Raw genomic sequence first — 13,597 nt, forward strand, 5'->3', positions numbered from 1 at the left:
GAGCATGTTGTGATGCTGCTGATCGGATAGGTGGAGTCAACGCTAATCAGGGCCACACAGTGAAAGACTCTTGGCCTGCATAGAAACTGATTACATGCAAAGTAAGTCGGACATCCAAACACGCGTGGTCAAAAACTCCATGAGTTAAGCAGCGGTGTAATTTGGGAGGTCTGCCATTTCCCTTGATTAATAAGAGACCGGGATAAGACTGCTGATTTTGATTTCGGAGTTGGGCCACACTGATTTAGAGGCCCTTTCATCAATCTTAGAGTGCAGGTTTACCACCCACATGCTGTTTCGTGAAACCATAAGCCATCAAATTCATTCGACAAGAAACGAGTTTACAAATTTTCAATATTTGAGTAATTATTTTCAAAAAAGGTTTTATACTGTAGGTTTATATTTTTATTAAATAATTTAACAAATGTATGAATCTTTTTTTTAAATATGATGGCTTTGATACTTGAAAAAATAAAGGCATATTAGGGTTTTGGGACATTTTAAAACATTTTAAAACATGTATCAACTAAACTAAGCTTTGAGCTTCGTCACAAAAATGTCAGATTTCTTATATTTTAGTTGATATCTCAGAGCCAGTCATCAGGTACTGCACAAGTATACGATAAGTAAAACCCCATCTAAAGTAGGGCTACGCAATATATCACTTGAGCATCGATATTCCAATGTGTGCGTCAACAACAGAACAGGATATGCAATGTTTAGTTGGGATTATAGATGACCAGAAACCACATGTGAAAACACATGATTTGTGGAGACGCTGCAGAATTGAACCAAAATAGAGTGAACGTTTATCATCTGCATGTGTTTTTTTAAGGCCTGTGACTGTGAGCATTTTAAGAGAGTTTAAAGATTTTTTGTAGTGCAAGGAAGTTTAATAAAGAGTTATTTATATGATAAGGACTATGCAGTGTTCTTTTACTATGCACTGTAAAATATGTTATTTTAAAATGTCTTAGACATTATATTACATTTTAGGAAACTTTTCTAATATTTTGGAACAGTGAACATGTCGGGATACATAATTAAAATAAACCATCGACTTCCACTGTCTTCAAAAACACAGATTTCCTTGCAACACATAAAAACACTTCTCTACATATACCTTAGAAATGGTATAACAAAACATGTTTGCGGTTTTATTAACTTGACGTTTCCAAACAGCGGTAAACCTTGAAACTGGGTATCATCCCATATCCATATCTGGAGTTACTTTCTCCAAAAAAAGAAAAAAAAAAACAATTTATTTCACTGTAATACTTGCACTTGTGTTTATTTATGACTGTAGTTTGTTTGTAATATGTATATTACTTGAATGATCCATCCATCCATCCAATAGAAAATACCCGTTCCACACAGGAGCTCTCAAACTCCTTTCTCACCTTCTGTTTACAGGCTTCTTAAAATAAAAGCTTAATCTGGCGCTCACAGGGGTGTTATGAACTAATGAAAGAATCTCCTAAAAGCTACTCGTGCCACTGACAGTGCATATAGGTGGTGTTTTGGGAAACAGCCCCACGTTCAAATTAAATCTCACAGGCTTTATAATGAGAGATCTGAGCAACGGCGCAGTAATCAGCAGGCTGTGTTATCTCTCACAGACCAGAGAAGATGTGGAGGGAAACCCCCGCTGAGTCGGCCATTATGGCTCAACAGCATGGCGGCCATATTGGCTCCGTAGTGCACCGGCAGAGGCGCGAGACCGAGCTTTAACAAATCAAAGCTGGCGACTGCAAACAGCGAAGAAAAGCAGGGTAGAGGCCTGTGGATTCAATCCTTTCATCATTGCCTCTTACTGCGGGAGACTGCGCGACAAAACAGAGCAGCTTAAATGTCCCAAACAAACACAAATGCTGCAACTCTGTGCAAATAATTATACAATAAACATATTCAGAACAACATATTGGTGACATTTTACAACGTTTGGAATGACTTTATAATGCGAAAACTATGACAAAAAATTATTCATATCTTTAGCTGTAAAGGAAAACAAGGGGACATGACTAGGAGTGCAAAACTCAAGCTGTGCCTCTTGTCTAGATAAAACTCGGCTAATTAAATTAACGAAGCCTCATGCGGAGACAGACGCTGTCCCTTTTCCAGTGTCTCGTCTGCAGGGAGGGAAAAGATAATGACCACACACTGATCTCGAATAAAACAACTAACTCTCTTCTCTTAACAATGCCGTCAGCAAGAACGAGCAACAGGAAGAGAGAGAGAGAGAGCTTAACATGCGTTGAAGAGCGATTTACATTCAAATGCATCTGTAGCATCACTACAGGTTACTACGAGAACATCCTATAGTGTTGCTAGGTAACAGCCCCTGGAAGTCTGAATCAAAGCTTTGAATGGAGAGTTGTAAACATGTAATAAATTGCATGATATCATGTAATAAACTGTACTGACACTTTTAGCGTGGATTCACCTTTATTGGTGATCAATTTCAGACAAATAATTCCAGAATAGCCTGCACACCATCAGAATTATGTTTCGAAATTGAGCAGCAGTTCTTATTTGGAGCATACTACAAAAAATGAAAATTTAAATGTAAAATTAAAATAAATGAGTGAATAAATAAATAATGAGTTAGTTTAAATATTTATGCAAATATATTACAAGTAATTTAGTCAATAAATAAATAAATAAATAAATAAAAATAATATTTTAATAACAATAAAGTTTTTAATAATAATATTTTAATAATAATAATAATAATAATAATACAATATAATACAAATAATAATACAAAATTTATAATATAATACAATATATAATACAATATTATAATATAATATATAAAATAATAATATAATGTTTAATAATTTAATATATTATTTAATTGTTTAAAAATGACAAAAGCAACAGCAATTATACGCAGATGAGAAACTCAATTATTATTATTATTATTGTTAATATTATTAATAATAATAATAATAAATATTTCCATAATTAAATAAAAATAATAAAACAAATATAATAATAATAATAATATTAATAATAATAATATATTATATATTATATATATTTAATAATATAATTTCACATATTTTATAGAATTAAAAAAATGACACAAAAGCAGCATCAATCATACGCAGATGAGAAACTCATCAAATATTATTATTATTATTATTATTATTATTATTATTATTATTATTATTTATAATAAATAAAACTTAAATAATATATAATATTATAATAATACAATGTTATAATAATATAATTTAATATACTGTTTAATATTTTAAGAATAAAACAAAATTATCACCAATTACATGCAGATGATAAACTCATCAATTATTATTATTATTATTATTATTATTATTATTATTATTATTATTAATATTTTGTAATATAATAATACAATTTAATAAATATTATAATAATAACAATAATGATATAATATAATAATAATATAATATACAATTTTAATAATATAATTTAATATAGGATATAATATTTTAAAAATGACACAAAAGCATCAATTATACGCAGATGAGGAACTCATCAATTATAATAATAATAATAATAATAATACAATTTATTAATCATTCAATACAATATCACCAGAAATCACACTTCCGATTTATATTCAGAAGAGTCTTTTGGTAGTAAAATAAAAGTTTAATCTAAGAAAAAATAAAATGCATTACAAAAATAAATACTATGCTCATTTAGTATTCAGGTCTACTAATAAACATAAATTAGCAATTAGTGAATAATATTAAATAACAGTAAAATCAAGAAACAGTTAAATTACTAAAGTGGGTTGTGCAATTAAAGATAAATGATTTAAAATAAAATCATACATATTATTAAACCACACATTTACAGCAAGAAAGGGAAAAAAACAAGGATGTTTTAAAGAAGGAACCACAACTTTTATGTTCAACATTGGAAATTTTCTTCAGCATCTCCACTGCGGTCATGACAAAGCATCATGCCAAAGACGCAAAACCACTATTAATCCAATTGAGCAGAGAAACAAAACAATAAAGTGTCTCTAATAAATGTGGAGAGCGCCCAATTGAAATATGAGATTGAGTATTGAGTGAAAATCTGAGGCGAATATATACATGCAGTACATATATAGATATTGTTTCAGAGGCAATTTGAGTGGCCGGGGCCAATAAGTAGGCTGAAGGTGGCAGGCGGCGTCTCCCGAGCTGTGATGGGCTGTCAAACACCGGCCACTGATAAACGAGCAAACTCAATTGAAAGAGACATGTAATATATATCAGCGCTTTATTCTCTCCTCTCCCTGTATCTTTCATTTGCTCTTTTTTCCCCCCTTTGGTTTGCTGGTATTGCTACAGTCCAAAACCTGGAGAAAACTGAGAGACAAGACGAAATATTGCGGTATATTCAAAATCAATCTTGTGGTTCCCTGAATGATTTGCAAATTGGTTTTCTTAGTTTTTTGTTACACAGTTGATTTTGTAGAATATATTGGTCATTTTGTTTCCATTCGAGTTTTTAAGCCCCAAAAGAATGACACAAAAGCAGCATAAGCCATCATAGAAGTGGTTCACATGACGTGTATTACAAGTCATCTGAATATTTTTGCACACTGATGCAAATGTAAACAATTATTTGCTGTAAATCATGTGATCAAGTGCAGACACAAACAAATCCTTTGTTATCATCAGACATAAATCAGATATTCTGACAAATTCACACCAAAAACCAAGGATAATTTGACTGTAGGCATATACATTTGCAGTGGATAGTACCATAACACTAATTTAGAGCTTAACTTAGCTGATTATGATGATTGTTCTTATTATTTTTAAAAATGACTAAATTTAATAAATAACTTAAACAAATACCAAAAAATCAATTTCATGTATAACAATATGATTTTTTAAATTATTTTAGCATTTATATATATATATATATATATATATATATATATATATATATATATATTAAGAATAATAATAAAATAACCAAAATAAAAATAATTTTAAAAGGAGGTTTATTTCACTGTGGCGGCCTCTGAAATAAAGACTAAGCTGAAGGAAAATGAATGTATAATTTAAAATAATACAAATAAATAAATAAATAGATAAATATATATAAATAATAACAATTATAATAATAACAATGATAATACCACATGATGATAATAATAATAATAATAATAATAATAATAATAAAAATGAATAACAAAATAATAAATAGTAACATTCATAATACAAATAAAAATAAAAATTATAAAATTATGTAAAATAATAATAATAATAATAATAATAATAATAAAATGAATAATAACATTAATAATACAAATAAAAATGAAAATCATTTTAAAAGGGGGTTTATTCTGCTGTTGTGAACACTGAAATAGTGACTAAGCTGAGAGAAAATGAATGTACAATCCATTAATAATAATAATAATAATAATAATAATAATAATAATAATAATAATAATAATAATAATAAAATTAATAACAAAAAGAATAATAACATTAATAATGCAAATAAAAATAATTATAAAATAACAATATTAATAATAATAAAATGCATAATAATAAAATGAATAATAACAATAATTTAACAAATATTTATTTGTATATATATATATATATATATATATATATATATATATATATATATATATAATGATAATAATAATAATAATAATAATAATAATAATAATAATGATGATGATAATAGTAGTAGTAATAATAATAATAATAATAATAATAATAATAATAATAATAATAATAATAATAATAATAATAATAATGATGATGATAATAGTAGTAGTAATAATAATAATAATAATAATAATAATAATAATAATAATAATAATAACAAAATGAATAATAACATTTATAATAAAATATATAAATAATTTTTGGTTCATTATAATAAAACAAATTTAATTCATTAAATAATGGGTGGTTCATTACGCTGTGGCGATCTCTGAAATAGAGACTAAGCTAAAGGAAAATGAATGTATAATTAAAAAATAAATAGATACAAAAGAAAAATAAATAATCATAATAACAACAACAACAACATAAGCACACATGGACTCTGCATCTGATGGTTTTTGTATACAGAGTAGTATAGTACATGGTCTCGTGAAAAACCCAGAGCATTTATTATTTATGATGTCTAACCAACAAATCCTGATTCACAAATGCATTAGGCATAGATACCCTAATGTCCAGAAGGGCCAAGGTCTGTGTATGTGTTTGTGTATACAGTATGTTGATACAATGCCAGGAATATTGAACAGAGGTCAATAAGTGATAAATGAAGCTGCAGGTGATCAATAATGCCTCTGAAACAACGTGAGAGCTGTCCTTGCGAAGACTGAGCTAAAGCTGTCTGCCGTCTGCAAGATCAGCTGGTTTTATGCATAAAGGATGAGTCTAATCACTGACTAAATGGAGCTTTAAAATAATATTGTGAGGCATTTTCCAGCCAAGTGTCTACGGGTTGCATTTGTGGAATGTAGTCGATAACCACACACATATATTATTGTGTGGAGAAAAAAAAGGAAAGAAGAAAGAAGTTACAGTAAATCACTTATAATGGAAGCTTTTAAGTAGGTTTTTTGGACCAGATTGGTTTAGATTAGAACTCAATATACTGTAGATTTAAACAACAAAATATACTGTAATATTATAATGTAGTCATCTTTAGCACTGGCTTGTTGCAATTGTTATTTCATTTGTTTGTTTGTTTCTGTAATTCTTTAACTATGGGAACTTCCATGACCTAAACATGAATGAAAAATAAGACTTTTATAACTTTTTGTTATATTACAATATATCACAAGTTTCCAAGAGCAAATATTTGTATATAAAACATGAAAGTTAGAAGTAAAACATGCTAAATAGATAAATATGGAATTATATAATAACACATAAATGTAATTTTCATAACCAATAACATAAAAATGTTTATTTACATGAGCAATATCACACTCGTAGCAGTGCGATGGGGCTGTATATTGGCACATACAGATGTACAATGACATACAGCCACATCGCACTGCTACGAGTGTGAAATTTCGTTTATTCAACAGTTCGATGGCATAATCGTGTGTATAAAAAAGAAAATCAAAGTTGGAAAGTCTAAAAACCTTAATAAGAGGAACTACTTTTTTCCACCTTTACTTTAAATCTGCAGCTGACGACAGAAAAGCAGAAACCATTGCCCATTCACTAACGTCACTTTAGAGCTAGTATTTGAATGATTCTCTGGCATACTGTCTAAAGTGATGTCAAAACAGGTGGTAAGATTGTAAGGCTGAATGGCATTTAATGCCATCAGTCTACAGAGATATCTCCCAGTATTTCTCTGTAGCAATCGGGAGATCACAATATTACTATGGTATAAATACAGCTCTATAAAATACAAATGAGAGATCGACCTAGAAAGTCATTATGTTTACTAATGATTTGATCAGCTGTAGTTTGAAATTATGCTGTTTTTCTCTTAGGGCTTATTATGCAGTCTCTGTCGCCCTCTTGTGGATGAACATAATCAAAGACTGATTAATGGCCACCGAAGCACTGTCTCTCAGAAATTATAAACATTTCAAAATAGGCACTATTCTTATAAATAAACTGCATAGTTACTAGAGAACCACATTCTCGACTGAAAATGCCTCAAATGTACATTATGTTGTCCAACAGCAGCAATATAAACTGTAGAGTGTCCTCTGCTTGTCGCTCTATGTGGGCGGAGTAATACACAAGGATGAGGGGTTAAAAGGCTCGAAGAGTTCTGTTACTAGCAGAATATCACATGGCTATCAGCCAATCAGATTCAAAAAATAGACCTAAATGTTGTACAATTAAATTGATGGTTGGTGTTTTTGCTTGAAAATCTAATTCAGCCACGCTAAGGTTACAGTTAAAAAGTACATTAAAAATTGTTACCAAACATAATGTAAAAATCATTAATATATTGTAAACTTTTTTTTAAATAATAAGTAAAAATAATCTTGTAATCCTAATACTATTATCTTAAAAAAAACAACTCTGCAAGACCAAAAACTTACATAGTTGTGGAAAAGCCTATTTACATTAATATTACGTGCTAAAATGCTAATTAAGCCTATAGTTTAAGAATAAGTTCAATTGTGTTTGTCAAATTAATATATTCGAAAACTAACCATCACATTCAATTATAAATCTCTATTAAACTTTAATTCTACAAGCCCAATAATTCCAAAATAGTACTGCACAATATATCGTTTTAGCATCGATATTTCAGTGTACACATCTGCAATAGTCACATCGTAGCATGTGATGTCCAGTCATGATTATAGTTGATTAGGTACAATAGTTTAAATAGTAGAAAGTTTATCATTGGCATGTTTTTAAACCTGTGATTATTACTAAGTATTTCAACAACAAAGATAATCAACTATATATAATGTTAGATAATGTATAGATAATGCAACTATTTGTACTGATTTAATGCATGTTTTTTCATAATAAAAAATTTAAACGTAAAATAATCTTGATCATGATTTTTCCCCTAATCGAGCAGCCCTACTGTATATTCAAGTCATCAGGTGAAATTGCATTTAATGCAATAAAAACTAACTTCCAAATATCATGCAGCCCTACTTCAAAACCCTAAGCATTGTGCTAAAATGCTAAGTTGTAAAAAACCGAAAGTGATGACTACAGAGGGTTAACCTGCTGAAACACCTATGGACACACAACCTGCACTTTAAAATGGGTCATCACCAGACATCCACCATTTTCGCACCCCGTACTGGGAGCTCAGTATGTGCATGTCCGTTTGAGGACAAAGAGTTGCCTCCCATCCCACAGGCTCAGAGGAGGATTTGACCACGAGCTGCAGGAGGGTGTCAGTTTGAGGACACAACAAATGAGCGAGCAAGGTTGCAGAGATGCGCATTACAGATCAAGACAAGCTGCCTCGCCATTATAAAGCAGAGAAAGAACTCTCTTTAGAGCTTTACCTCCATAACAGGACAGGCTGATTCACATTCTAGCTCAGGACGACTCATTTCCCATTCTGCACATTAGTGAGTTACTGTCAAGCATTACGGTTATCATATCATGTTAGTCATAATGTAGCGCTTTGCCGATCATCGCTATATTTTCAGGAGCCGTGGATAATGTAAGTGCAAATGTGCAGGTCATACCCTTTCTTTCAGCTTGGCCACTTGTTCTCTGTAGAAAGCGTCCTGCTTCCGGAGCTCTTTGTCTCTCTCCTCTAACTGTCTGGCCTGTGGGAAACACACAGATAGATAGATAGAGTTGGATGCAGGGTATATTCAGTGCAGTAGAGTAGAGAGAGAAAAAAAACATCACTGAGTACCTTTAGAATCTGTAAAATTAGATGTTTAGAGGAATGTTCATGCTGCTTTTTTACATGCAATATAAGCAAATGGGAAATCAAGCTCCACAAATGATAAAGGTTTTACATTATGTTATGTTTCCTATATATGAAGCTTCTGTAGTCATTTGGTAGATTTTAAAAAGAGGCGTTTAGCAGAATGGTCATGCTGCTCTTTTAATTACATATAAACATGGACTGTTAAGCACCAAAAATGAGCACCCTAAAAATAACAGCAGACATTAGGGTTTATTTACTATGTTTAAATATCTGAAGTCATTTCATAGTCTTTAAATTGAGATGTTTAGACCAATGTTCATGCGCTATTTTCCATGTAATTGTGGTAAAAAAAATGTCTTAATCTAAAAAAAAAAAAAAAAAAAAAAGTTTATTAAACTTAAAAAGTTTAAAAAGTTAAAGAACTATATTTATAGCTTCTTATGTATTAACTAGATTTTTAGCAGAATGTTCATGCTGCTTTTTTTTGCTCTGTGGTGGCAAATGGTCTGTTAAGCTTCAAAAATTACAAGCAGCAGCTCAAAAATAATATTACAGTTAAAAATATAATTTGTTTGCTAAATTCAAAAGTAAATTGACAGACGCGGAAAAGAAATGTTTATAAGAACATCCACACTATTTTTCCCATATAAAAATGGCAAATGTGCTGTGAATCCTTGAAAATTACATAGCAACAGCATAATTGTTGTCGATATTAATCATTTGTTACATTCAAAGCTTTCATAATCATTTGATAGACTTCCAAAAAGAGATTAGAAGAATGTCAGTGCTGTTCTTTGTCATATATCTAAGTTGTAAGTAACAAAGTACACTCAAAAAAATGATATGTTGGCGTTAATTAACTTTTTTTTGTCCACTGGTTCCACGTAACAGAGTTAAGTTACCTTTAAGAAAGAATATTAATTTTAGTGAACTTAAGTTAGTTACATAAAGGTAATGTAATGTTGTTTAGTTCAATCAACATAACATTTATAATTTAGCTTTAATCAATGTAGTTATTTAAGTTCAATTATTCTAAAATTGATATTGTTATGTTTAACCAAATAAAAAAACAGTTTCCGTTTCATTGAGTTTATTCAATAGCATTTTTACAGTTTTACACATTTTCCAGCAATAAAATGATTATCAAAATCCAAATACTGTCTTTATCTGTATCTTCACTTATTACAATACGTTAAAATATTAATACTATTAAAATAATAGTAATACAATTATGAAATAAATTGAAAACAATAAATTATTTTAAAAATATGCTTACAAAAACATCATAAAATACACTTTTCAAAATAATACTTTTCATATATTACAAAAACATTCAAAAATAATATTCTGCCTTCAAATGATTTATCAAAAATATACTTAGAAAAATTAAGTCTTCTTTGTAAACTATACTGTACCTTCTTTACACTGAAAAAGCAGATAACACTTCATGTTGTTCAAAGAAAGATTAACATTTTAAAGCAAAGTAACATGATCAGCACTACACCATAAATTAGACCAACCATCACAGAACATGCAATAGCTACACACATTCATCTCTCTGACACTTGCACCATTTATGTACATTTGCACCAGACACTTTCTTACAACCAGTCCCTATATCTAAAAAACAAAAAACAAAACATTGTGCATGAAGTCTGCTTCACACAGGTGTGTGGGCTTGACAAACCACATGTAGAAGCATTCTTAATTCTTACAATTTTTTGTGTAATTAGCACATCTTTGGTGTATTGCCTCTTCTTGTTGATTTGCTGAATGTGTCCTCAATTGTAAGTCACTTTAGACAAAAGAGTCCGCTAAATGTTAATGTAACTACTGTAGATTCATAAGGTGGTGTTGCACATCAAGGTTTGCGCTTCATCATGCCCAGCATCCTAAAAAAGTCAGGTAAGAGAATAAAACATTTACCAAAAGATCAAAGGTGAAAGGAGGAATTGGTTTAAGAGGAAAATACAAAATGTTTAAAAAAATAAAATAAAATAGCTTACCATGTACTCCCTCACTTAGGGGCTTTGAGGATGCATTCACACCTTTTTTTTCCACTGGTGATGTTCTAAATGACATGAAATGAAAATTGATTATTTACTAAATAATTTGTAGTTAAAATTACTAGTAATGTTTACTGTACATCATTTTAATGTGTGTATAGGCATCTAAAGGCATACTGTAGTAACTGTATGATCCACAGTCTCCTCTGCCAGATATGGGACTTTAGAGGTTGAGCTGTAAACCTGTGAGGGAGAAAATAGATGTGAGTGAGAAAAGATTTAAAATAATAAAATATAATTATATAAATAGCAAACTACTAAACTTAAAAACTTTAAATGTGTTAGATGACCAAACAAATAAGCTTACATAAATATGTTATCATGCTAGATGTCATCCTATTTAAGTGTCACATATGCTTTTTTGCTGATTTTTTTTTTTTTAAGTTAACAGGCTTGAATAATACAATTAGATAATAAATAACAATGTGCCAACACCACATTTTAATTGTTATTATGTAAGTTATCAAAACTGGCATTCAAACTCGACAAACTGCTTGACACTCATTTAAAATAAAGACTATCAAATCAAATAAAAAATCAAATCACTTTTATTGTCACATTATCAGCAGCACGTGTGCTATGATGAGTGAAAAGCTTAGACTATTCTAACATGACTATTCCTTACTACCAACGTTTGCAACTTTATTTTGGGGGAGTTAATATATACCAAGTATAAAATTTCACAGGAATGCAAAACAAACTATACATTTATCTGTCTATAATGTGGAAAAGACACAGGGAACATGGCAATTTCATAGCAATACTATACACAAACACAACATAGTATTACAAGAGAGTACATTTATGATTCAAACGTTGTCACAGCCTCAGTATAAATACTTAAAAAGTAAAAAAAAAATCTCACCTGTGTGTCCACATTGGGGAAAGCTTTGTGCACGTTCTCAATTTGTACTGTAATCTTCATCTTTTGATTCCCATAATATGGCGCCGAGCTGAGAGTGATCGTTGTGGTTTGAATCTTTTTACTTCCTGTGTTGTTTTGAAACTGCGCATGTGCAGATATTACTCCACCTATTGACCAAAATGCAGTACTGCAGAAGCAACACAACTCCCTTTCATTCATGTTAATTAAGCGAGCTGTTTAAATGTGAAAACTTACTTTCTCTAATTTTTTCCAACACAACACTTTTATTTTTAATACACAAACATAAGCAAATTGTTTAATTTTAACTTAGTTACATTTTTTGGTCCAACTAAAGCCACAATTCATTTTTTTGAGTGTATACTAAAAGTAGTCTAAAAGTAACTTGTTTACTGTAATTACAGATTCTGAGATCATTTTATATAATAAACAGTGAGAAATTGTATTTATTTTTAATGCTCATTAGAACCAACAATTACAGTACATATTAAAAACTTTAAATAAATGCACAGTTTCTTAAAAATAACCAGATAAACCCATGCAAATTAAGCAAATTTGTGTAGTTTTATTCATTTATTTATTTAAATCGACTTAAATATTGATCTTTTCCTTACATAAAAGCTATTGTGTGTCTTAAGAAGAATTAGAATATAGAAGATTGGTGTTGCAAAGCTTTCAATGGTGTTTTAAATCATTTTCAGCTTAATAGCCTCTGGTCACTATTGACTTTTATTGTATGGGAAAGATTGTTAAAAAATCTCCTTCTGTGCTTCATGAAAGAAAGCAAGTCAGGTTCATGAGTGAATATGACATTTGGAGGGTATCTATTAACATAACTTGAGTACATTTCTTCAGCCACTCTCATAACTACTAGTCTATAGTAAAATGTATATAATTTTACACACAACAGCACAGTAGCTTCTCTAGCACGAAGGGATGCATGGAATCATTACGGCCTCAGGTTGCTGGTATATTGTGAGAGAAGTCATACATCTTTGATTATTCCAAGGGCATCAGTTCATGACGAGGTTCATGCGGGAGCGTCTCTGTGTGTTAAAGGCTTAGTCTGTGTGTAGTGTGATAACATCAGCTGTGGAAGAAAAGGGAATCTTTATGGTCTTATCCATGATTCTCTGTCCTATCACTCATGCCTCTCCCCGTTGACCTTCAGCTACTGGAAATGACCCTCACCCATTTATAACACACTCGCAGAGGAGATGCAGTACACTGACAGCCATGTTTACTCATTTGATTTGTTTTATGGCTTTTTGGGTCTTCAGTGCTTTCTTGAGAA

The 13,597-nt window shown here is 30.3% G+C and overlaps 1 protein-coding gene and 1 long non-coding RNA gene across 7 annotated transcripts in view; both read right to left on the bottom strand.

Moving 5' to 3' along the window:
* Window positions 1-13,597, bottom strand: part of chchd3a (coiled-coil-helix-coiled-coil-helix domain containing 3a) — a 113,561-nt gene that overhangs the window by 25,884 nt on the left and 74,080 nt on the right. For all 6 annotated transcript variants that reach the window (NM_001309796.1, NM_214804.2, XM_087246445.1 and 3 more), the window contains one exon: window positions 9,161-9,244. In NM_001309796.1, coding sequence (NP_001296725.1) covers window positions 9,161-9,244 — 84 coding nt within the window. The remainder of the gene's footprint in view (window positions 1-9,160; window positions 9,245-13,597) is intronic.
* On the bottom strand, window positions 10,428-12,381 carry LOC137491534 (uncharacterized). Its single transcript, XR_015482986.1, has 4 exons — window positions 12,286-12,381; window positions 11,538-11,603; window positions 11,361-11,425; window positions 10,428-11,246 (listed from the first exon to the last, which is right to left on the bottom strand). It is a non-coding gene; the product is annotated as an uncharacterized LOC137491534 (long non-coding RNA).

This window comes from Danio rerio, chromosome 4, assembly GCF_052040795.2.
Source record: "Danio rerio strain M-AB ecotype USA chromosome 4, GRCz13ab, whole genome shotgun sequence".
Classification (NCBI taxonomy): domain Eukaryota; kingdom Metazoa; phylum Chordata; class Actinopteri; order Cypriniformes; family Danionidae; genus Danio; species Danio rerio.